General features: G+C 37.0%; 4 protein-coding genes across 7 annotated transcripts in view; 3 read left to right on the forward strand and 1 right to left on the reverse strand.

The window, feature by feature from the left end:
- Window position 1: 1 nt before the first annotated feature.
- LOC116181320 (B9 domain-containing protein 2) lies at window positions 2-6,086 on the forward strand. The gene is made up of 3 exons (XM_031501637.1): window positions 2-294; window positions 5,562-5,687; window positions 5,737-6,086. Exons 1-3 carry the CDS (start codon window positions 207-209, stop codon window positions 6,048-6,050), a joined length of 528 nt encoding a protein of 175 aa, XP_031357497.1. The 5' UTR covers window positions 2-206; the 3' UTR covers window positions 6,051-6,086.
- On the forward strand, window positions 2,659-4,861 carry LOC116181318 (THAP domain-containing protein 4-like). The gene is made up of 2 exons (XM_031501636.1): window positions 2,659-3,103; window positions 3,471-4,861. The coding sequence occupies exons 1-2, from the start codon at window positions 2,999-3,001 to the stop codon at window positions 3,936-3,938; spliced, it is 573 nt and encodes a 190-aa protein (XP_031357496.1). The 5' UTR covers window positions 2,659-2,998; the 3' UTR covers window positions 3,939-4,861.
- Window positions 6,050-11,617, forward strand: LOC116181316 (tectonic-3). The gene is made up of 5 exons (XM_031501634.1): window positions 6,050-6,255; window positions 6,347-6,580; window positions 6,633-6,792; window positions 10,138-10,325; window positions 10,372-11,617. Exons 1-5 carry the CDS (start codon window positions 6,055-6,057, stop codon window positions 11,485-11,487), a joined length of 1,899 nt encoding a protein of 632 aa, XP_031357494.1. The 5' UTR covers window positions 6,050-6,054; the 3' UTR covers window positions 11,488-11,617.
- A 2,612-nt stretch (window positions 11,618-14,229) lies between these two features.
- LOC116181041 (rho guanine nucleotide exchange factor 2-like) overlaps window positions 14,230-25,184 on the reverse strand; it is a 74,671-nt gene continuing 63,716 nt past the window's right edge. For all 4 annotated transcript variants that reach the window (XM_031501272.1, XM_031501271.1, XM_031501269.1 and 1 more), the window contains 4 exons: window positions 18,523-18,711; window positions 18,267-18,463; window positions 14,870-15,025; window positions 14,230-14,810 (listed from right to left, as the gene is read on the reverse strand). In XM_031501272.1, coding sequence (XP_031357132.1) covers window positions 14,784-14,810; window positions 14,870-15,025; window positions 18,267-18,463; window positions 18,523-18,711 — 569 coding nt within the window. In that variant the 3' untranslated portion in view covers window positions 14,230-14,783. The remainder of the gene's footprint in view (window positions 14,811-14,869; window positions 15,026-18,266; window positions 18,464-18,522; window positions 18,712-25,184) is intronic.

The raw sequence follows: 25,184 nt of genomic DNA on the forward strand, positions 1-25,184 counted from the left end.
TGGACTTTCTTGTTACGGACAATTTAAATTTGCCTACGAGCCGTTTGTTAATTGACGAGAAATTGTCGACCGATTTTGAAATTTTGAGCCGGTCGCGATCGACATCCGGAAAATTTTGTACGTGAAATTTGCGAACGGGATTTGTCACGTGATCGGCGCGGTTGCCTGGCAACCGGTTAGTTTATAAATACAAACTTGCGACGGTTATGGCAGAATTGCATGTTATTGGTGAAATTTCGCATGGCAGAGGATTTCCGAAACAGAGCTTGTTTTGCAAGTGGAATTTGCAGTTTGGTGAGTTTGTTCTTGACATTTGTTTAATGGTCTCAAATTGGCGGCAGTGGTTTTTTGTTATTGAAGGTCTCGCCATTATAATTATAAACTTATCCAAAGATCATAGCCCCAGATCATAGCAAAACAAACAAACCGCAAGTTTAGGCACAGCTGATAGTTCCTCTTCCTGACAGGACAACTCGACAACATAAATTTTTTTCCTAAGTCCTGTAGCTAGCGCCACCGGCCACTTACGTTGAAATTTATAATCATCTGTATTATATGCCGTTTAGGTTTGAGACCCTGCTTATTACTACAAGGACTCTACACAAACAGTGGCGACAATCGATTTTTATTGGCCTGACTGATCACGTAGTGCACGGCTGCCATTAAGAGGCAAATTTTCGTCGTTTACCTTTTAGATTTACTCATTTTTGCGTTATAAGAACGTCGTTATTGATGTTTCTTGTAAATAAATACTGTTATGTAACATTTAACTGTGAAGTGTAACTGTGTTGCCGTACTATTTTGGAGTTTTTCGTAAGTATTGCATTGAAATAAAGTGGAATTTTCCTTAGTTCGCGTGCACGTCAACAAATCTTTTTAAGGAATATTGTGATGCCAACATATACACAAAATTTTAAAAAAATCACTAAGCCACAATATACAATACGTGTTTATGTTAGACTGATCAATGCATTTCACAAAATATATAGTATAGGTATAGGTTCTTGAGGCATAAAATAAAACCAAAAACCTTTAGTGAATAGGGTTTTTTTTGTTTTCAGGTTACCTGTCAATCCAAATTGTGGTAGTTTACGTTTACATTGCGACACGTCAAATTTTTCAACTGTTTGCTACCGTTCTCATTATTTCATCGTATTTTGCCGATGAAAAAGCCCGTTAGTTTCATAACAAACAATAAATTATAGAAGCATAACTTCCGTAACTCTCTTGCTGGATCCACATGGTACGTGATTCACGGACGCATTGTTACCATGTAACCGTTAAAAACCAGGGACCCGGACCCAAATGAAATATCGGTTCCGGTTCTGTTTGTAACGGCCGATATGAGTTGTTGTCGAGTCGTCTTTGGAAATTCAAGTTAAATACGATTTCCCATGTAAACAAAAATTTCAAAGACGACTCCACAGCAACTCATTTTTGATATCATAGTATTTAAGCGAACATATTTATAACGGTTCCGGTCTGGTTTCGGTTCTAAAAAGAAATAACGGTTCGGTTCTGCGCATTTTTAGCGCATTTTTGCAAATTTATTTGTAAAAAGTAGCTTTTAATCTCACTTTGGCTGGCTGGCTGGACGGCTGGCTGGCTGGTCGGCTGGCTGGCAGCAAATGTGGGCGCGTAGAAGAACTCTTGTAGAAGGGCAACGGGTGTACGTGTATCTACAAGGCCGTGTAATTTGTAAGCCTTGGGGACAGGGCTACATGATGTGGGGTTGGCGACATCTGGGTGTCGTCCTCGAGCGTAGTATACTAACGTGAAGGTTTTTCAGTTGTTTCCTATCTTCTACTACAGTTTTGGTCCGATTCTTTTCAAATTGGTGTCGTCGGAAAGATGTTGTAAACGCGCACAACTCCTGCGTGGCGGAATTTTGTTTTTTGGCCTAGGGGCGAAATTAACGACCTTTTGCATGGCGCGCGCGCGCGTCTTCGAGAGGTAGTCAACTTCGGGCACCTTTTACCTTCCGTTGCGAATTCTGTCACGCGTTTTAACGTTTCGTAAATCTCGAATGGCTGTCTCTCTTTCTCGTGTCGCCAATAGAAGCTCGAGCCATGAGAGGTGCCCCCCAAAAATTAAGTACTATCTTGTGGAAGGTTTTTAGCGAGATCCACCAAAATGTGGGTGTAATATAAGTATGCACCGAAAACGGAAATGTGGTAGCATCCGACAAGATCTAACTGATGGTGGAGAAAAATCTTCAAACGCGAATTGCGGGTGAACGGGGCATCGGAAGTGGGTACCGTCAAAGGGAATGTGGTATCCTTCGACAAGATCTTTTATTCATGGTTGAGTCAAAAGTGGCTAATAGAATACTGATCTGCCACACAAAAATGCGCTGAAGTCCCTTCGATCTCACACGAGGACTTTGATAATTTTTTTCGGTCCATAACGGTTATTTTCGGTTCTAGTTCTTCAGAAAGTATGGCATTCAAAAAATTCATTATAACAACGTGACGTATCGTTAGTGTAGCTAATTTATAACGACAAGAGGAATAAAGGAGGAAGAGGGAAATACGTATTTACACTTAATTTATTACTAAAAAACGGAAAATTTTATTTTCTAAATCCTCGCCCCTCCTTTTTTATTTTTTTTAAGTAGGTAGAATAACGGTTTCGGTTCGGTTTTCGGTCCAGAAAAAAAATACCGGTTTCGGTCCGGTTTTCGGTTCTTTTTCGGTCCGGTCCAAGTCCCTGTTAAAAACCAATCGCTAAATCTCATATAAGTCATTGGTTTTTAACGGTCATGTGATAACAACGCGTCCGTGAATCACGTATCATGTGGATCCAGCCTCACTGCGATATTCTGCGCCAAAAAGTGTGTGGCAGCGCAAATTGCAGGGGTGGTTTTAATTCGATACGATATAGATGGTGTAATGTTTTCGTATTCATTCTTGTGTAATAAAATCTTCTTTCGTCCGTTTTTATCATTATAATTTCGAGTTTGCGGCCCGTAGAGTCGTAACAAAAGTATAATCCAAAAATGCCATCGGGTTTAGCAAGAAAAAGTAAGCAACTTATTTCTAATTTGATTCGTTATTTAGAACGAGAAAGAGATCATTGTGGTCCACACGTAGCAGTACGAAAGGTAGGTGGTTACTTTAGTAATATATGAATTGGTATACGTAACAAGTTTCAAAAAGTTTAGAAAAAACATTTAAAATGATTTTTTTTTAATTTTCCGTGACGTCCACATAATGTTAGTAAAAGATCGCATTTTTTTAGTAATTGGTCAATAAAAGTAGTTGATGTAATGGGCATCCTACCCACAATGCAGCACTGTCTGTATAGCTGCCTGCATACGTGTTCTCTTTAATTGATTGCATGATGCTATGTAAACATACTTAGTAATGACGTCCTAATACGCGCCGATGACGTGCGCGCAAAACAAGGAAAACCCTACTTCAGTCTTATAGTAAAAGCTTAAAAATTTATGTCCGAATAATATTTTTCAGGATTTCTCAACCATGCCAGGTTGTGCTGCTATAGATTGTAGCAACTCTGGCAAAAAGGGATTTTTAATGAAAAGGTTCCCGAGAGATCCTCTTAGAAGAAAGGAGTGGTTGATTAAAATGAGAAGGGATAAATGGAAACCGACCGATTATTCGTGTTTGTGTGAGGTTCATTTCGCTCCTGAAATGTGGGAGAAAACTCGCGACGATGGAACGAGAAAACTAAGAAGTAACGCCGTACCAACTCTTTTTTCGTTTACATCCTCCACTACCAAAAATAAAAGGAAATCCCCAGCTAACAGAAATACTATCATCCAAGACTGCTTTCAATTTGAATCGTCAGCATCTGCTCCTTGTACGTCTGCATCACCTCAGTCGTCATTGGAAGCTACCGGGGAAAGTGCACAAAGCCCAGAGAGTGTAGAAGGACTAGTGAAAAGTTGGAGCGGTACCGCAAGTGAGAAAAGCTAGGTATTACAAAAAATGCTCAGGAATATGAAAAGGAAGATTAAGGATTCGGAAGGAATTATAAATAGAATGTCTGAATATGTTTCATTATTGCGTGCAAAAATGCAGTTAATTTATTTTAGTTTGTACATATGTTAGTTTAATACATACTTAGTGATATTATCTGTATCATCTACCGCTTCATAACGAAAGAGAACAGAACTAACAATCGAGAAATAAAGTACCTACTTTAGGATAAAAAACAATTGTTTCTAAGTGTTCCACGATCTCACGGACCTCAAAAGTTTCGTTCCGTTTTGCGAAAAGCCGAGCACGTGATGAAAATGCGGGTCGTTTTTTGGATTGGCGAGGTATTTAAGTAAAAATTTGGTGGGAGAGCGGGATTCTTACTAAAATGTTCGCCGGTCGAGGGCTTTTTTTGATCGCGTAATGATTTTTTAGCCGAACCGTCGGTGCAAATTTACATATTGTGAATGCAAAAGATTTGACAGATCGCGTAAAACTTAATTATTGATTAAAAGTTCGAACCGAAAGCCGTATAACCGCAGTGTGGGAAGAATCGTTATCCTCGCAACCGGACACAGTGGTTACATTTTTTTCGTTTCGGTGTATATTTGGATTAAAGTGTTCACGTTTAAATAAATTGTTGCTACGAAAGCGTTTGGGATCCAAGGTGCAAAACATTCCGTTGCGCCAGATTTGTAGTGGCAAGTTACGTAAAAAACCGATTTATTAATCAAAGTTGTGCATCGAATTTGTTTATATGAAGTGCAACAAATTTACGAACAAAACGGCTACCGGTGAAAATGTTAAATACTATTAATTCAAGCTATTTAGGTTTTTTTCCCCTTTTAAACTTTCCCCGTTGACGCTTACATTCTTCCGATTTAAAAATCCAATTAATTCTCGTCCGATAACAACTTTTTATCAACAGCTGACCATATAAAACATTAAACCCATGTAAAAAAAGTTCTGTAAATGTTCCCTTAGTTACCCGTTTTAAATTTATCATACAAACTAAATTCAACAAATAGAATTAAAGAATTACCGACTAAATTTACAATAGGAAACGAGCATTAAAAAGATAAATCAACCAAATTTTCCCATTCGGTGTATATTTGAAATAAAAACATTCCCAGGTCTTATGAAGTTACTTGAATTATGTTACATGCAGGATGTCCTGATTTATATTTCCGATATTCAGACCGAAATTACGTTAACATGTATTTTTACCCCACAAGGTGGCTCGCTCTCATCTTCGGCATTGTTTCAACCTATAGAAACGACGCCCCCATATAGTTTACACAATAGTTACACGTGAATACATACATAAATACTTAATAAAGCAATATGAAGACATAATTACGTATGTAGTATAACAAACAAACATGATTCAGTAACGGTACATGTAAAACAAATCTTGGAGCACGCCATACTTCAATAAACAAATAGCTTTCAATGTAAAATGTTGATAATAGCAAATTGTAACACGACACTTTTAAAAACAGAAAACCAAAATAAACATTGAGAAAAACCGCCACACAAGCAGTTTATGGCTTAATTGCACTGTGGGTAAATTCGACATCAAAGACCGTTTGCGAATTTATACAATTGCTATTTGTTCAGGAAACAACTGGAAATTAGTATCGGGAAAGCAGGAAGGACAAACTCACGTCATATCATCGGAGTTCGACGGTGATTGCAAGTGGTGTTTTCCCATCGACGTTCACCTGGCGACGAAAGGAATTCAGGGTACGTTGCAACCCTCACGATTTACAACCGTTCCTAACGCGTGCTGCAGGTTGGCCTAAAATCTACATACAAATCTTTCACCTGGACTGGTTGGGTCGAAGCCACCTCTTCGGTTACGGTTTCGTCCTGATACCGACAACTCCCGGCCAGCACACCGTCGAATGCTACACCTGGAGACCGTTCGGTACTTTACGTCAGCGATTCGTACAGTTTTTTCTTGGAGGCGGGCCGCAGCTCAAAAATCCCGACGCGATTGTGTCTGCGAACGACCGAGACAAGTTGAGCACGGAAGCTATGGGTACCGTTCAGTTTAAGCTCAACGTGATATTTAGACATTTTTCCAAGTTTGGTGTTGAGTATTGAAGCGATGATTTTATTTCTGTTAATGGTGTTGCATTACGTCGCAATGGATCCGTCAACGGTTACTCCTGTGACGGAAACGAGCACTGAACTTACTACGACGACACCTGTCAGTAGTTCTACTATGGCGTCCGTTACAAGCACTCAGACTCCCATTAACCATACAAGTTTCGACGGCGACGTTGACACTTGCACCTGTAATTTACATGTAAGTCGTGATTCTGGCCCCAGAGACAGGTATCTTGCCCCTCGTTTCACGTTGGTTGACTATCTGTTTTTTATCATTGTTGTACTTCCAGAGGAATATCTGCGATTTGAACTGTTGCTGCGACAAAGACTGCAGTTTAGAGGACAAGAATGTATTCAGCCATTGCGTACGTGAGATAAACGTAATGCGCTACACGTCGTTCTGTCGGTACACCGATTACATTTACATCAACAACACACCGTACGAATGGGAGGTGAACCAAAATGGTTTGTTTTGCATCGTGAAGACGAATTTGCCGTCGAAGCGTGCCGTGCAAACGCACCAGGTTCCGATTCTTTTAGCGTATTTAAAGGTAATTAGCAACTTTTATTTTTTAGGCAATTACGTCCCTGGAACAGTCCACGCTGCACAAACGCGACAAATACTCGTGGCCCGATATCGAAGCAGATCGGACCGAATTGACTTCCTTCGCAAACGAGAGCTTCGTGTACGGCTCTCCGATTTGGATTTTGAAAAATCAGGTGCTACAAAAATTCGGTACGTACTTGAATAGATCCAGTACACGGGTTTATAATTTATTCTTCGAGTTGTGATTTTATTTTATTTTTTTTTATTTTATTTTATTTATTTTATTTACTCAAATCCCACAAAATGGTATACATAATGTTAATTTTATGGCAATGAAACGGAATTTTTCAAAATTTCATGGAAAATGTTGCATCACCGAACAAAAGTGAACGTATGCTGAGCACTCGTGACCAAAGCAAGTGATAGCCTTAGGGATATCTGAACTCGACTCCATGTTAAAATTCCATAAGGTGAAATTTGAGTGCCGTCAAATTTATCCTCCTCTCCTCCTTACGAGGACTTTCAAAACTAAATAATAGTCTCAAAGTTAACGATGTGGCGATCGTCGAAATTAAGTCAGTGTAAAGTTCAAAAATTGCTCACCGTTCAAAGTCCAAAGGTTGGTCGCCGTTCAAAATCCAAAGTTTGTGATATGCATTTACTCGATAGCATGCCACTCAGAATGCGTGTAATCTTTATTTATATATATTCATTGATAATATTTTTATAAAAACTTTGCACAAATCATTTCAAAAATAAACGTTAAACTCCTAAGCAGCCCATTAAAAAAATTACAAAATTATTTTTAAAAAAGTGGTGATGCAGAGCCGTACCTGGGCTGTTCAAGGTGGCTCACCACCTGGCAGTGATTTTGGAAAGTATGTCAAATTGAAGTTCAAAAAGGTCACCTGCTACGTGTCGGTGACCTTGGAAAGTAGGTCAAGGTGAAACTCAAACGTCCGTTAGGTCGTTCACCTCTGAGCAATTCTCCCACTCGGGTGACCTCGAGAAATGAGTAAGCTCTTCGATCGGTTGTTGACCCCTCAACCTCTCCCTCTTTCCAGGTGGAAAGTAGATCAAGACCGCGTTCGGTTGTTCACCTCAGAAAATGAGTTCAATATTTGCCCTGCAAAGAATGACCTTGAATGGTTGTGTACTTTGCACTACCTTGATCTTATTCATACTTTCATTACATTTTCAAGGTTAACAAGGTTCAATGGCCCCAACAATTTTTTAGTATCATAGTTGATTTTCAAAGTAAACAAAGGTCAATGGCTCAGTCAAATTTTTGAGGTAGGTATCATATTTCATTTTCAAGGAATGTAGGCAATTTTTCGGGTATAAATTACAAATTTTGGTAATGTTTGGGTGGTAACTTTGGTAAGTTGTAATGTCAATCTCACCTCTCTTGGAAAGACGGTCAAGCTATCGATCAAAAGTTGCCCACCTAAAAGGTATAGGTCAGGGCCTGGGTTAGGGTGAAGCTTAACGGTCGCTCGCCTCCTGGTGCTGACCTTGCGAATTGGGTCAAAGTTAAGAGTTGCTTATGCGGTTAAAACGTAGATTGACGAGGACTTTCAAATCTAAATAGTAGTTTCAAAGGTTAACGTTGTGATGATCTTCGAAATGAAGTCAGTGTAAAGTTCAAAGGTTGCTTGCCGTTCAAGGTCCAAGTGTTAGTCGCCGTTCAAAGTCTAAAGGTTGGTCGCCATTCTATGCATTTACTAGATAACATGACACGCAGAATGTATTTCTAGGATTTATTATGGCATACGAGCGATCTACTAGATGTGAAATGTTAAAAAATCTAGCATAGAAAAACGTATGATATCACATAAGGGTACTAGTGGGGCAGATAATGGCAAGCATGAAATTCAGTATGAATGCTCCTATAAGGGTATTGTTTTATATAAAAATGCTGACCAAAATTTAATATGGACGTTTTTCAATTGATGATTCTACCATGCAATTTGGTATGATGTTTTATATGAAAACGCTGGCCATTAAAAAAATTGGTGGTAGCCATTTTTACTTATCTCTAATAATAGTTAGGTAGTATTTGCATCATCTGTGCAGCCATCTTGGGAAACAGCGGCCATCTTGAATTTCTTAAGTGACCACCAATTATATATAAAACAGTACCCTTATAGGAGCATTCATACCAAATTTCATCCTTATTGTATCATCATCTGAACGATTCAAGCATTTTATGGCATTTATCTGCCTCACTATACTTCAGATGTTGTAGGTAAATGTAACATCTGCTTATTATGCGAACTATAGGTTTTCGTTACTGTGATTAAGAAAACATCACGTACCCGAACAAAAACGAAGAACACCGTCGTTTTGAAGGGCATCAAAGGTCAATGACGCCACTTGATGTGGTGTTATTTTTTATTTTCAAGGTCATCAGAGGCCAATGACCCCATATTTTAAGGTAATGTATTCTTTTGTGTAATAATAATAAAACTAAATTTTTTGCAGCGAATGTTTATTTAATGTAATCCTTAAACAAATAAAGAAATGATCTGAGTTCGCACATTATAACATACTTTTCAATGAGCAAGCATAACACCATCGATTGTTACTACTTAGATAAAACGTATTCTACAATTCCCAAGCAACTCAATAGAGAGAGTGACAACTTTGATAACTGTTCACCGTTCAAAGTCTAAAGGTTGGCCGCCGTTCAAAGTTCAAAGTTTGCAATCTACGTTTATTAGGTAGCAGGTCACGCAGAATGGATTTCTACGATTTATTATGGAGGTCAAACAATGTAAAATCTACCATAGTAGACTACTCCGATCGAACAAGGCTTCCCGAGGTCACCACGTTGCACCTGAGATAGGGAAATGCTTAGGTGTGACCTAACGGACTTTGAGTTTTACTTTCACATACTTTCCAAGGTCAGCACCCGACTCCGACAATTTCTGAGGTTTACATTGACCTACTTTTTAAAGTCACCTGAGGCGATCTAAAAATGAAATCGGCTGCGGGGCCATTTCGGGACCAGAACTGCATAAAGTCTAATTAAAAAAATAGTGTGGCGTAAATTTAATTATGTGATTTATTTATTTACAGTCAATTATTAATGAATATTAAATTAAATTAAATTAATTAAAGAGCTTCCAGAGCCTTGTACACAAATATATAACATGTAAATTAATCACATACGAGCGCGAACTTCACTAATAATCACTTCGGGATCGATGTTCGAATTGCCATTAAACACACTTCAATTTACTTATGTAGCAACCGGAAGGTTCATATCATATTTTCCATCCGCTTTCATCCCTTATCGCCGGCAACTAATCCAAATCGACTTGATGGCGCCATGATTTCTGCAATACTCGTGTCTAGATATCGAAATCGGTTTTTTGTTGGACAAAAGAAGGATGAGAGCGTGTAGTGCGAATTGTGTTAACTTTTTGGGTCTTAAGAGCTATTGACCATTTTTGACTGTTTCAATCAAAGAAATAATTAAAGATTTACGGAATGAGTAGCGGTTTAAATTTCTCTACAAATTTCTTGCAGAACTTGCCGACAGTTTCATGACGAACGCATGCGTGATTAAGCGCGACATTAAATACTTGGAAAACTTCAGAAGCGTCTGCATCCAGACAAATCTAAGCGAAGGTAACATCCATCTGCAAATCGAAACTTATTTTCAGAACATCTCCGTAATTAAGGCTCCTCAGTTTTTCAACGTAAGCGAAATATCGGTAAGTCACCGGATGTACTTCTCGCCCTAAAGCCATCTGATTTCAGAGTTGTCCCAAGAATGTTTGTCTTCCAATCGAGGTGAAGGAATGCAGAGAAAATTGCGCGCCACTTTCCCCACAAACAGCGACCACCTGCCAGTTTTACTCCACCCAGTTCAACTGTAGCAATCTTGCGCATAAGATAATATACAACTTGTACCACAACGGCACGTACGGCCTTACCACGGTCGAGTTACTGCTCCACCTGAAGGACCTCGTGCACGCTCCCGATCACCGCTTCGAATTCGAGCAGGAATTCCAAGTGAACTTCTTTTGGCGCGACAGCACTGCGAACTACTCGCAATTGTTGAGCGGCAATCCCGGATACTTGCTCGGCAAACCTGTCCTCGTCGGGACCGTAAATGGGAGTCGCATCGAGCGTAATTCCAGCGTGTTCCGAGAGAATTTCTTGACGTTTCCCGCGAGCAGGAGTGGCCTGTGCGTTTTAAACGACGACGTTCACGTGGTCTCGGAGTTTGGATGCAGCATGCTCTTGAGATGCGGAGTGAGGCGAGAAATCGACGCCGGAAATTCAACCGCGACCGAGCTGTGCAGGCGAATCCAAACTGCGATTTTCGAATTTTGGCCCCTCTCGAGTAACTTGAGTGCGATTAACAGAGCCTTTGGTGCGTTTGGTAACGCCAACGAGACGGTGGCTGAATGGGTAGAGGCGCTGTCGGCCGAATCTCCCGAGGCCATCTTGAATGCGACCTATGGCAATTTCACGGGGGACGCCAATGACACTTTGATTTGCGGGAATGTGACGGCAACACTAAAGGTTGACGTGTTTCACGCGCGGGTTGCGTACAGAAGTTTGATGCGTCAGAGACGAATCGTCGGGGTTACCTACAGTTTCGGCGCGAGGAAACGGGCGACGTTCACGATCAGAGGCGGGGTTTTGGAGTGGAACGTTTTGATTAGGGAGGAACTGATGTTCTTTGACGTTACCTCGAAACACGTGGAGAAATTCGCGGATCCGCCGTCGTTTAAAATCCGCCTACCTTACGACTTCTTTTATCCGTTTGTTAAGGTGGACAATAGCGGCGGCGTGCCGCGTTTGTGTTATCTGGTCATTTCATTTAGTATCATAGGTTTACTTATGCCGATACGACTTTCATTGTGAATTTCATTTTATACTTTTTATGTGTGATAAATTTAACCTAAAATAATCTGCTTCCTACTAATTCTTAATTTGTATCAAAATATACAAGAAAAACCTCGCACTACAAGGATCGATTATCACACATACTAAATAAAAGAGAAGTTAATTAGTGGACCCCCTTTCTCGTACATATAATAGCTAAGCACCGTGCAGCAGCCGCTGATGAGATGAGCAACGGTACTACAGGTTCTTCCTCCACGGGATAAACGATTAATCAAATCATATCGTTTCTAGTTAACGGTAAATAACACAATGCTTCAGGTACTTTCTCCACAGAGAAACATCAAATTAGAGGACCCGGTCCACTTCTTGTATTCTAAGACAAGAGCTGCAGTCCGCATGAGAGGAGGCGACCAACGTATACAGCGGAGAATTGAACTGCAGGCGGTACTCCCTCCAAGGATGATGAGTAGTTAGATCCAATATTACAGAGCAACAGCACACTGACAATAAGCTTCACGTGATGGTCTTTAGTGCGTAGTACCTATATTTCATTTTTCTTGTCTTGCCTTGCGCACAAAACTTTTTCGTTTTATTCAGTTCACACTACAAGAACACGGAAATAAAGTCGACCCGGCAACGTTTAAAAATGGTCACCCGAATGACTATTCCCTCCAAAACTAAACAAGGCCCCCTTACGTTAGTTGTAAACAACGCTATGACCTGAAGAACAGTAGGGAACAAACGTAAAATAAAACACTGAAATTGTGAAAAGTTTGTTTAATAATGATCGCAATTATTAAGATTGCGAAAGCTCGGAATTGAAGTCTAAATAAATTACATTGTAAAAATGGTAGTTCACCGAATCAAAATAGAAATAGGCTGGGAAAAAAAGAACTTACCAATAAAAAAACTAGCCGTCAAATTAATATCAAATTGTGTTGCAAAATTAATTATTTGTTATGATGTGAATGCGTAACATAAAATTATAACATCACAAAAAGTAGCAGGTAAACTTCAAGAGGTAACATATAGGTTAAAAACAAGTTTTGGGAATTATGGCTCAGGCTCAAGTAAGCAGGTACCAAGATTCTAAGGAAGGGTGAAATACACAGGATGTGAGTCATCTTTGGTACAATAAAGTCCTTTTGTTAAGAGCAAGATGGAAAATTGCATGGCCTTGTAGGCAAATTTAACTAAAAACAAGATATGTGGAAATTACGAATCGTAACTCATTTATCGTACATAGATTCTAAACTGAAGAGTTTTTATTAGCGTAAACCCGCTCCTGCAAGATAGGTAACCTGCCCCTGGTTTCGGGGTTTCGAGACTACATTAAATAACAACAAACATTTATGGTTCACGACCGCCATTCAAGACAAGATGCCAAACGTAGCCTACGTTCGCGCTTTCTAGATGGCGCAGGCAGCTTTTTCCCTCCTAAAAATTGCATGGTTGCCAACTCTCAAAAATGTATGCATCGCCGTAAGTTGTATATACAGGGTGGAACGTCTCAATCTTATGGGCAGAATTGCATAAAGTGAACCCAGAGAAAATGTATTCTTCAGAACGGTTAAGAGGAACAATATATAAACGTAATGGTTGACAGGAATCTCAGGGGAATTTAGTGAAAGCTTGAGGAAACCTACCCCTACGGTTAGGCAACACATCTGAAACAAAAATACGCACAGTTTTTTCGAGCCGAATGATTCCGGTGCCGGGATATTAAAGCCGAATGATCCATGGAGTTTCTGCCTACACTACTGTATTGGTATTTGATGATTTCTAGTTTGAATTTTTGATGCAACTCCGCGACTCACTACTGCTTCGTATAAAGTCACTGTATTATTGGCTACAATGATTTTCATAAGAGACGGTGACGACAATAGAGCATCTAATTTTTTATTGGTGCATCGAGTATAATAGTACACGCAACACGTCATGTGTGTATTGTGTGTTGCCTACACTATTGTATTGGTATTTGATGATTTCTAATTTGAATTTTTGATGCAACACTGCGACTCGCCACTGCTTCGTATAAAGTCAGTGTATTATTTCCTACAGTGACTTTATATGAGACGGTGGCGACAATAGAGCATCTAATTTTTTATTGGTGCATCGAGTATAATAGTATACGCAACACGTCGTATGTGTATTGTGTTGCCTACTTCAAATTTTACTTTTTGAGGCAACGTAGCGGATGAGCTCCTATTGTCGTCACTGTATTATTTTCTAGAGATATGGAAGTGTACCAGGGCGGCTCCCAGCAAGAATTTTGATCGACACCCTAAGGAAGCGAGACTAAAACTAGAGTTTACACTACGCCTTAACTCACCGATACAGGGATGTGCAACGCTACTTCTGGGAAATGTAACAATAATAATATCCTCTTTCTTGATAGGTTCATTTCAATAAACAAAACGGCCTTGGTTTTTTATACAAGTTTATTCTATATAATAATAGTACTGTTATTCTTTGTATAAATACATATAACAATTGAAATAATCGACGTTACTGTTCATTACACGTAAACTGCTCAATTATCAACGAAACAAATAATGGGGGAGGAGATAAATGCTAATAAAAATGCGCAAGCGATTGTACAAAAGCGATGTCATGAACCAGAATTAACTAAGCACTGGTTTTACTTCTAACTAATAATAAAAAGAATAGGGCGTCACGTTGGCGGCTTCCTTTCACTAAATATACACCTTTTTTTTAAAAACCTTACAAAATGTAAAAGAAAATATTATATAATATATATAAACATTAATAAATAGAATATATTTTGAAAATAATAAATTAAAAAATTGTTGATCCTTAAGTTTAATTAACACTAATAATACGAGGCTAGCGTTAAAAATTCGGAGAGCTATCTATATACATATACAAATATGCGGGGACGTGACGCGCTAAATCCTCTTAGGTAACAATTAGCGAGTAACGATAATGAACAATAAGTGATAAGCAAAAATTATTGCACGTACAGTAAGAGACCTGCCGTCATTCACCATAGAAATTATTCACATTTATATCACGCATGCACTAAAAGTAAGTATTAAAACGTCTCCCACTGTAAGTAAACAATCTCATGCAAAGTATTTTATCGCAACATAAATACAAAATACTCCCCATGACGTAATTCTAGTACCAGTTTCTTAATCGTGCCTATATCGCCTCTCTTCTTCAAATCCATTGCGGAGACGGACCAAAATACAAACACGACCGTAGGCCTTTTTTTTCTATTATGTATGCTCTTAAAGTTAGGATTACCTACACGTCATCGTAATTCATTTATACAAGGTCTGGGATCGTTGTCAGTTGTCGTTTTCTGTGGGACTTTCCTGGGGAGAAACGTAAAATGTGAGTCGAAACGAATTATAATTGCAGGACGTAACGTTACCTCTATACTCTCCAAATCACCAGGCTGTGACGAGTCGTTTTCGGGATTTTCCGGCGTCGGACCGTGCAGTGATAGTTTCTCGTGAAGCTGCTCTCTCGTTCGCTGTAGCTCGCGACGCAACCTGTCTCGTTCCTCGTCGCGATCCTTTATAATGCTCTACAAAGAAAATTGGCCATTGTATAATTTGTCAAGAAAAACAGAGATCATATGGAACAGGGTAAGCATCCTTGTTTTTCAAAAAATAGTATCTTAAGCATTTTAAGAATTTGAAGGATCCTGAAGATTAGCGAATTTTCGGGGAGCTTGAAGTTGTTGAGAATTTACGATCTTGAATCTTGAGGATTACTGAAGTCTTGAGCAAGAAATTTTAGAGAATGTGGGATATTAAAATCTTCAGCATCATAACACCCAAAATATGAAGATCCCAATGATTGTCAAAGATTTCCAGCATCCCCAATGTTTCTAACATCCTCAAGGTCGTAAAAAAATGTGATTAAAATTCTGAGGTTCTCCAGATCAAGAAAAACAGGGAACGTATGGAACGGGGTAAGCATCCTTGTTTTTTAAAAAAATAGTATCTTTAACATTTTAAGAATTTGAAGGATCCTGAAGATTAGCGAATCATTGGGGAGCTTGAGGTTGTTGAGAATTTATGATCTTGAATCTTTAGGATTATTGAAGTCCTGAGCAAGAAATTTTAGAGAATGAGGGATATTAAAATCTTCAGAGTCATAACACCCAAAATATGAAGATCCCAAAGATTTCTAACATCCTCAATGTTTCTAACGTCGTCAAGGTCCTAAAAAAATGTCATTAAAATTCTGAGGTTCTCAAGATCAAGAAAAACAGGGAACATATGGAATGGGGTAAGCTGCCTTGTTTTTTCAAAAAATAGTATTTTTAGCATTTTAAGAATTTGAAGGATCCTGAAGATTAACGAATCATTGGGGAGCTTGAGGTTGTTGAGAATTTATGATCTTGAATCTTGAGGATTATTGAAGTCCTGAGCAAGAAATTTTAGAGAATGAGGGATATTAAAATCTTCAGAATCATAACACCCAAAATATGAAGATCCTAAAGATTGTCAAAGATTTCCAACATCTCCAATGTTTCTAACATCCTCAAGGTCCTAAAAAATGTCATAAGATTCTGAGGTTATTAAGATCAAGATCACAAAAACAGGGAACATATGGAAAGGGGTAAGCATCCTTGTTTTTTCAAAAAATAGTATCTTTAACATTTTAAGAATTTGAAGGATCCTGAAGATTAGCGAATCATTGGGGAGCTTGAGGTTGTTGAGAATTTATGATCTTGAATCTTTAGGATTATTGAAGTCTTGAGCAAGAAATTTTAGAGAATGAGGGATATTAAAATCTTCAGAGTCATAACACCCAAAATATGAAGATCCCAAAGATTTCCAACATCCTCAATGTTTCTAACGTCGTCAAGGTCCTAAAAAAATGTCATTAAGATTCTGAGGTTCTCAAGATTAAGGAGTTTCATGATCATCGAAATCTTCTACATCGGTAAGATCTTCAAAATTCCTAAAATCCTAGGAAATCCAAAAGATCGTCTATGATAGCGCGCTTCGGGATCTCTAGAATGTACGATATTTAGGATCTTCAAGATATTGAGGATGATTTTACAAATATTGGAGACCTTGGCGGATCTTGGAAAGCATGAGAATCTTAAGAAACTTGAAGATGTTAGGATTCATCATCCCTAAGACATTTCTCTTGAGAATTTTAAAGAAGTTAAATCAAAGATCTTGCCAGTTATGACTTTCAAGTATTTTGACTATATTTAGTAGCTTGAATATACAGAGATCTCAGGGACCATGGAAATGTTAAGGATCTTCATAATCGCAAGATTATCACAACAATAAAGATTGTAAAGATCTTTGACACCTTCACGATTCCTAAGATCTTCGATGGTAGTATCTTGAAGATCTTGTGAATTTCTGAAATTTTCAACTACCTTGAATTACGATCTCAGGATCCATGACAATATCAAGGATTATAACACAGATCTACACATACACAGATTGCTAACCTTATGCATTTTTTGGGAAACAAATTTAGGTATAAAGTCACTAAATATAGAAAGTACCGCAATCCATTGGGCACGTGTGTTAGAGAGAGAACGCATGATTTTTGCCCAAAAATGGCGGAAGTTACCAGATTCTAGTAACTTTAATGTTAGGGTTTGTTCCACCTGTTTGGAGATATCTGTATATATTTTTATAAAACATGACAGTACTATGAAGTTAGGTTATAAAAAATGACAGCTATTCAGATTTTATTTGTCAATTTTTTTAAGTTGGCAGCAAATTTGCCCAAAAATGGCGGATGATTGCGGTACTTTCTATATCTAGTGACTTTATTTAGGTATACTTAAAAGCGCCCTCTATTGCGGAGCAGTATAAACATGTATCGTTTAAAACTGTAATATGACGCTTGTGGACTTATGCGTTAGATGTCGCTGAAACAAAATTTAAGCGCTAAAGTTTGCACAATTCGAATTCCTTAATATTCGTTTTATTACAGTGGTATGACATGATAGGAGGTACGTTGAGCCATAATTGTTTAATTGAACACTGGAGCTACTCATTCGTCGTAAGGGAGTTATTAAAAGCGGGTCCCTGTGGTCACAGATACACACGAACATAGGGCAGGTTCTTAAATAATCGTGAAGGTTTTTTGAAGTTGGCGGAAACTATTTGCGGCTTTAAAGGTCTTGACAGACTGCTAACCGTAAAGGCATACTTAAAAACTATGTATATCTCTGCCATCATTAACGTTACACTCTTTACCACGCCGATAAAAGGTAGGGAGGTTATTTTCGAAAAGTTGATAGTTTTCGAGTTGTAAGCACAAAACTGCTAAAAAATATCTTTTTCAACTTTTTTTGTATGTTTTTCAATGTTGCGTCATGAAATTTTGTTAGCAAACCTCAGGTTCGGATTAAGCACCCCAAAAAACATATAGAATCAAAGAAATCAAAACTACCCCACAACTTGCCTGGTAAAAATACAATTAAACTGGATTATATGCATACTTTACCGCTTTAAATTTTTTGCAGCGACATCTAATGCATAAATCCATAAGTGTCATATTACAGTTTTAAACGGTACATGTTTATACTGCTCCGCAATAGAGGTCGCTTTTAAGTATACCTAAATTTGTTTCCCAAAAAATGCATAAGGTTAGCAATCTGTGTATGTGTAGATCTGTGATTATAATGATCGCAAAATTATCAAAACGATAAAAGATTCGAAAGATTGGCAAGATCTTTGACACCCCCACTTAAAAATCTTTAAAAACCTAACCTAACCTAACAGGTGGCCTTAGAGATCCTAAACATTTTTCCATAGTACTAAATTGTTTGAATGGCATACCAAAAGTGTTGTAAGCTGTGTGCTAAGTGTCGTCGCGATGCCCTGAAGCCGATGGACAGGTACCGACGGTACGTGATTATTCTGTTTAGCCGAGCCCTCGTTGCTCGCGCACGAGGAGAATTTTCCACCCGCCACCCATGCCGCGTCCGCCTCGGAAACGTTCAGAGAGTCATTGACGGCCGCCAGCAGTTGATCGGCTAGAAAAAAAAAAGCGAACATCACCAATCGTTTCGGAGCTCATAGAAGCGCCCCCTACCTTGGAATAAGGCAGCCAGTACGACCTCGGCCGGTTCTCGGTCGATCGCGGCCTTCTTGTAGGCCTCGTCGCTCGCGATATCCGCTATTAGCTGATAGTCTTCTCTGGGAATGCTCAATAGGTCGGCGACTAGCCCTTCTTTGTCGCTAAGGGCGCGGCGAACCTCCTCGTCTTTTCTTCGAATTTGCTCTGAAAGTATCCGTCGTTAAAACGAACAGCTGCATAGCAACATCGCTTGCATGCACTGTTAATAAAACTACATTCAGACCTGTGAATATTACTATTATTATTTGATAATGAAAGAATGAATCAGGACGATTTCAACACTAAGGAATTTTAATATCCGAGTTAATTTTGAATTTGGTCTGCGCGAGGTACAAAAAAACCATACGAAAAACTTAATTTTGCGCGACTTTTTTGCGATGGACAGTATGTGACACTCCACAAATTTCAAAAAGTGTGTACGGATGCTTATTTTTTAACAGAAGAAACTAGAAGTAGAACTCCTACGTACAGAAAGACATTTGCGCATGCGCTCCCTTCTTTGCAATGCGAGTTAAATGTACTCATATAAATTGAAAAAAATGGGTTCGTCTTAAGAATTAGACATTTTAACAGTTTTCTCAAATCAGAAATTTTCATAAAAATATTTGAAACATGCTGTATATTACACATCAAACTATTGAAGCACCCTGCATACTACATTTTCATAGAATGTAAAATTTTTCCAACTTTTTTTGACATGTGGGATCTATTTAATTGTGAAATAAGGAAATAACACATGCGCCTTTGCGTACGTTCTATTTGCTACCCCGTGAATTATTTTCTAGGTATTGTGAGTGCACGCATTTGTTTTTTATTTGGAGAATCCAAAATTTCAAAAAAATCCACAAAACCTTGAATCTTCTTTTTTTATCCTTCTGGTTTTTCTCTGTGAACTCTTTTTTCCTACTTCTTCTCTATCCCACTACTTCGTATCCAAGAAATGTTTACCTTTGTTTGCTAACCTCCACGTTCCAGAACACGCCCTCTTTCCTTTTTTCTTATTCCCGCTTACTTCTTTTCCCTTCTCAACTCCTTTCTTCTATTACTTTCCCCCTTCCACTCTAATTCTCTGTTTAGACCCAACGGTTTTTTCTGTACTTCCCGTATTCCTCGTGGTACTTTCTTTCTCCTTCTGTGTAATTATTTTCAAACGTTTATGAGCGTACAAGGCCTTTCTACTAGAATCTAAAATCTTTAAAGATAATGAACAGCTTTAAAATATTTTCAAAAGTGTTTTTTTGGCCCCTTTTTAGTTTTTAGATGTTTCTCTGAAACATTCTCAAGATTGCTATATACATCTGTCCTTTCGATTCGAATCCATAAAATTCTTACGTTTTCAAAATTTTTCAGATGCTTGTTTCTTCATAACATTTTCAAGATTTTTGATTCTTAAATTTCTTTAAATTTCTGCTATTGTTCAGATCCACAAAATGAAATGTTTCAAAATTCGCTTCCATTCTTGAAATCCATAAAAACTGATGATTTTACGATTTTTTCGTTTCTTCGAATTTTTGAGATCTGTCAGATCCATAAAAAAAGACTGTCCAAATTTTTCGAATTTTTTCATTTCACCGAATTCTTTCGATTGTTTAAATGCATGGGCATTCTTAAGATTCGCATTTGTCGCCAAAAAAATAAAATTTAGTTTTGCGCAAGCGCAATTGTTTTTGTACGTGCATTTTGTTTGTATCCCGTAAATAAACAAATGACTTTTACAAATAGGCCAAATTTCCAGAAACAAATCCCATACAAACTTAACTTTGCGCATGCGCGACTATACTTTTTGACGTTGTGTTGACGTGCGTTCTATTTGCTACCCCAATTGTTTTTCAATGTATATTTTTGAAAATATTCGTAACTTCAAAAAACGGCTAAAACAGGGTAACAAGATTATTTTTTTGTATAGACAAATCACTCTTGTATAGTGTGGCACAAAAATATATGATCTACCCACTGAATTAAAATCTACCAAAATTCAATATACAGGATGCATCAAATGTTTGTGAAACCAATCGAAATAAAAAAAACAATTTTCTAGGATGAAACAATTCAACGTACAGAGCGCTTCTACAATAATTATACAGGATGTTTACAAAACTTTTGAAAATATTTTGTTACTTAAAAGGTGCAGCTGCTTGCGCTAGGTGACTATTGCGGTCACCGACATGTCAAAAATTCATCAAATGTAAACCTATGCGAAATTGCCCCCCCCCCTCCCAATTGTTGTATGCAAAAAATTTCGTTTACGTTTGCATAATTGCACATTTTGATTTCGCCCGGCCTATTTCAAAATTAAAAGGCACTTTTATTTTATTTTGCCTTTATTTTTGAGTGGGCGGGGTGTCAGCCAAGGCTGCTCTACCAACCCAACCACTACACATTTACAAACATCCATGCCTGAACCCGGATTCGGACTAGGAACCCTTAGGACCACAGTCCAGCTTTAACTGAACTGCGCCACACGGGCGGCCAATTGGGGGGGGGGGGAATTAATAATTGCCCTCAATTTTCAAAACAAACATTTTCTCAGAAAGCGACCGATTGTGCATGTTCGTTGCGCCGCGAAGAACTTTCTATGCGCCCCCGCCGTTTTCCACATATTTCGAATGCAAAATTCTATACTGTCCCTTCCATCAAACAAATGTGTGTATGTATTACATACATATAGGATGATTAACACTTTTGAGAAAGAACATTTTTGACTTCAAAAAGTGTTAATTTTTTCTGAACGTCGATTTTCTGGAAAAAATGGAACATTTTAGTCTATGCGCAAGAGGGCGTGGTTTATGCACAAGACACATCTGATTATGACTGTAAAAAATAACTGCTCTATCAAAATATAATATACAGGGTACTTAAAAAACATTTACTATGCATGTAAAAAACGTACAGGATGTTTTCTATTTTGGTTGAGACTGCAGTGTATCTCAGCTGTTTTAAAAGATAGAAACCCTGTGCCACTTTTTGTGAAAATACCACAATCAAAACCAATCTAGCTACGTCTGTTTTTGAGATATAGGGTGAAAACTAAAAGTTTGACTTTTTGGGATCTTACTACCCATGCGACCATGCAAGATATTGATGCTTGATTTACGTATTTTTACGTAAAGCCAGTGGCGTACCGTTTCTGAGATTTGGCCCAATGCTGGTATTTGTTAAATGCAATACCCTATGTATCAATTATTTGCATTCGTTTTTCTGGCTACATTGATGTCTCCCATTATATCATTAAAAAAAAATTTTGAAATGAAATTTTTCTACCGTCAGCCATTTTTATTGATTTGCATCGGCTGCCTTGAATACAATTATAAAAACAAAACCTTCATGAATCCATGAACTACTATTTAAAAACCGTAAAAAGAAAATTTTAATGTTTGGTTCATGGTTAAAAATGTAAAAAAATATAGGTTCTGATACATCAATGTAATCAGGGAAAGGAATATGCAAAATAATTGACGTTAAAATATACAGGGTGTTGCCTTTGAAAAATACAAACTCTTAGAAACGGTGGGTCAAAACATTTTTTTGACTACGCCACGTAAAAATATCTAAAACAAACAGTTTTTAGCAAGATATGAAACATCCGAAAAAGTCAAACTTTTCGTTTTCACCCTGTATCTCAGAAACAAACGTAGCTAGATTGATTCTGTTTTTTATTAAAAGTTTCACAAAAAAGTGCCACAGAGACGCAAAAACCGAAAGTCTCTATCTTTAAAAACAGCTGACATACGCCAAAGTCTCAACCAAAATAGGACACACGGTACACAAAATTGTGCTTGCTGACCTTTGGCCAAAGCACTTTTGATTATGGTCATGCTCATGCAGAAAAAATATATAATCTACCCAATGAATCTTACAATATCAAGATTTAATATACAGGGTACTTAAGAAAAAGTTTATTGTCTGTGTAATGTACAGGATGTTTTAAATATTTTTTTAATGAATATTTTTAACATGAGAAAAGTGTAAATTGTAATTTATAAGCACACAGCTAATGTAAACGTTGATTTTACGAGAGTGTACACAAAATTGGGCGTGTTGACCTTTGGGCAAAGCACTTTTGATTATGGTAAAAATATGTAATCAACCCATTGAATCTTACAATATCATAATTGAATATACAGGGTACTTAAGAAATAGTTTACTGTGCGTGTAATGTACAAGATGTTTCAAATATTTTTGAAAATGAAAATTGATAACTTAGAAAAAGTGTAAATTGTAATTTTTAAGAATAAAGCTAATGTAGCTAATGCGTGTTGGCATTTGGGCCATGGAGAAAAAATATATAATCTACCCATCAATGAATCTTACAATATCAAAATTTAATATACAAGGTACTTAAGAAAAAGTTTATTGTCTGTGTAATGTACAGGATGTTTCAAATATTTTTGAAAATGAAAATTGATCTCAGGAAAAGTGTAAATTGTAATTTCTAAGAATAAAGCTAATGTAAACGTTGATTTTCTGGGAGTGTACACAAGACTGGACGTGGTGGCATTTGGGTAAAGTAGTTTTGATTATAGTAAAAATATGCAATCTACCTATTGGGGATTTACGATAATTCAACCCCTTTAACCGGATTGGTAGAAATCACCACAGAAACAATTGTGGCAATAATTGTAACCATAGCAAAATCTACCAACCCGGTTAAACCGGTTGAATTATCGTAAATCCCCATTGAATCTTACAATATCAAAATTTAATATACAAGGTACTTAAGAAAAAGTTTATTGTCTGTGTAATGTACAGGATGTTTCAAATATTTTTGAAAATGAAAATTGATCTCAGGAAAAGTGTAAATTGTAATTTCTAAGAATAAAGCTAATGTAAACGTTGATTTTCTGGGAGTGTACACAAGACTGGACGTGGTGGCATTTGGGTAAAGTAGTTTTGATTATAGTAAAAATATGCAATCTACCTATTGGGGATTTACGATAATTCAACCCCTTTAACCGGATTGGTAGAAATCACCACAGAAACAATTGTGGCAATAATTGTAACCATAGCAAAATCTACCAACCCGGTTAAACCGGTTGAATTATCGTAAATCCCCATTGAATCTTACAATATCAAAATTTAATATACAGGGTACTGAAGAAAAAGTTTACTGTCTGTGTAATGTACAGGATGTTTCAAATATTTTTTTAATGAAAATTTTTAACTTGAGAAAAGTGTAAATTGTAATTTTTAAGAACAAAGCTACACAAAATTGAGCGTGCGACCTTTGGGCAAAGCACTTTTAATTAGGGTAAAAATATGTAATCTACTCAATGAATCTTGCAATATCAAAATTTAAGATACAGTGTACTTAAGAAATAGTTTACTGTGTGTAATATACAAGATGTTTCAAACATTTTTGAAAATGAAAAGTGGTAACTCAAGAAAAGTGTAAATTGTAATTTTTAAGAAAAAAACTAATGTAAATGTTGATTTTCTGTGAGTGTACACAAGACTGGGCGTGTTGGCATTTGGATCATGGAGAAAAAATATATATCTACCCATCAATGAATCTTACAATATCAAAATTTAATCTACAGGGTACTTAAGAAATAGTTTACTGTCTGTGTGATGTACAGGATGTTTCAAATATTTTTTTAAAGGAAATTTTTTACTTGAGAAAAGTGTAAATTGTAATTTTTAAGAATAAAGCTAATGTAAACGTTGATTTTCCGGGAGTGTACACAATACTGGGCATGTTGGCATTTGGGTCATGGAGGAGTGTACACTGTCAATACTGGGCATAAAGCTAATGTAAATATTGATTTTCCGGGAGTGTACACAAGACTGGGCGTATTGACATTTGGGTCATGTAGAAAAAATATATAATCTACCCATCAATGAATCCTACAATATCAAAATTTAATATACAGGGTACTTAAGAAAAAGTTTACTATCTGTGTAATGTACAGGATGTTTCAAATATTTTTTTAATGAAAATTTTTAACTTGAGAAAAGTGTAAATTGTAATTTTTAAGAACAAAGCTAATGCAAATTTTGATTTTACGAGAGTGTACACAAAATTGGGCGTGTCGACCTTTGGGCAAAGCACTTTTAATTAGGGTAAAAATATGTAATCTACCCATCAATGAATCTTACAATACCAAAATTTAATATACAGGGTACTTAAGAAAAAGTTTACTGTCTGTGTAATGTACAGGATGTTTCAAATATTTTTTTAATGAAAATTGTTTACTTGAGAAAAGTGTAAATTGTAATTTTTAAGAACAAAGCTAATGTAAATGTTGATTTTACTAGAGTGTACACAACATTAATCATGTTGACCTTTGAGCAAAGCACTTTTGATTACGGTAAAAATATGTAATCTACCCATTGAATCTTACAATATCAAAATTTAATATACAGGGTACTTAAAAAATATTTATAAATAATAATAATAAAAAATATTTATAAAATAAAAAATAGTTTACTGTGTGTGTAATGTACAAGATGTTTCAAATATTTTTGAAAATGAAAACTGATAACGGAGGAAAAGTGTAAATTGTAATTTTTAAGAATAAAGCTAATGTAAATGTTGATTTTACGAGAGTGTACACAACATTAGTCATGTTGACCTTTGGACAAAGCACTTTTGATTACGGTAAAAATATGTAATCTAC

Source organism: Photinus pyralis, unplaced genomic scaffold, assembly GCF_008802855.1.
Source record: "Photinus pyralis isolate 1611_PpyrPB1 unplaced genomic scaffold, Ppyr1.3 Ppyr1.4_LG9, whole genome shotgun sequence".
NCBI lineage: Eukaryota > Metazoa > Arthropoda > Insecta > Coleoptera > Lampyridae > Photinus > Photinus pyralis.

Bases quoted from the DNA above. Each gene is read 5' to 3' on its own strand.
- LOC116181316 (XM_031501634.1), top strand. From the start codon at position 6,055: ATGATTTTATTTCTGTTAATGGTGTTGCATTACGTCGCAATGGATCCG. The intron at 6,256-6,346 runs GTAAGTCGTGAT...TTGTACTTCCAG, and splicing joins CTTGCACCTGTAATTTACAT to AGGAATATCTGCGATTTGAA. The intron at 6,581-6,632 runs GTTCCGATTCTT...TTTATTTTTTAG, and splicing joins GTGCCGTGCAAACGCACCAG to GCAATTACGTCCCTGGAACA.
- LOC116181320 (XM_031501637.1), top strand. From the start codon at position 207: ATGGCAGAATTGCATGTTATTGGTGAAATTTCGCATGGCAGAGGATTT. The intron at 295-5,561 runs GTGAGTTTGTTC...CTATTTGTTCAG, and splicing joins CAAGTGGAATTTGCAGTTTG to GAAACAACTGGAAATTAGTA. The intron at 5,688-5,736 runs GTACGTTGCAAC...CGCGTGCTGCAG, and splicing joins GGCGACGAAAGGAATTCAGG to GTTGGCCTAAAATCTACATA.
- LOC116181318 (XM_031501636.1), top strand. From the start codon at position 2,999: ATGCCATCGGGTTTAGCAAGAAAAAGTAAGCAACTTATTTCTAATTTG. The intron at 3,104-3,470 runs GTAGGTGGTTAC...AATATTTTTCAG, and splicing joins CACACGTAGCAGTACGAAAG to GATTTCTCAACCATGCCAGG.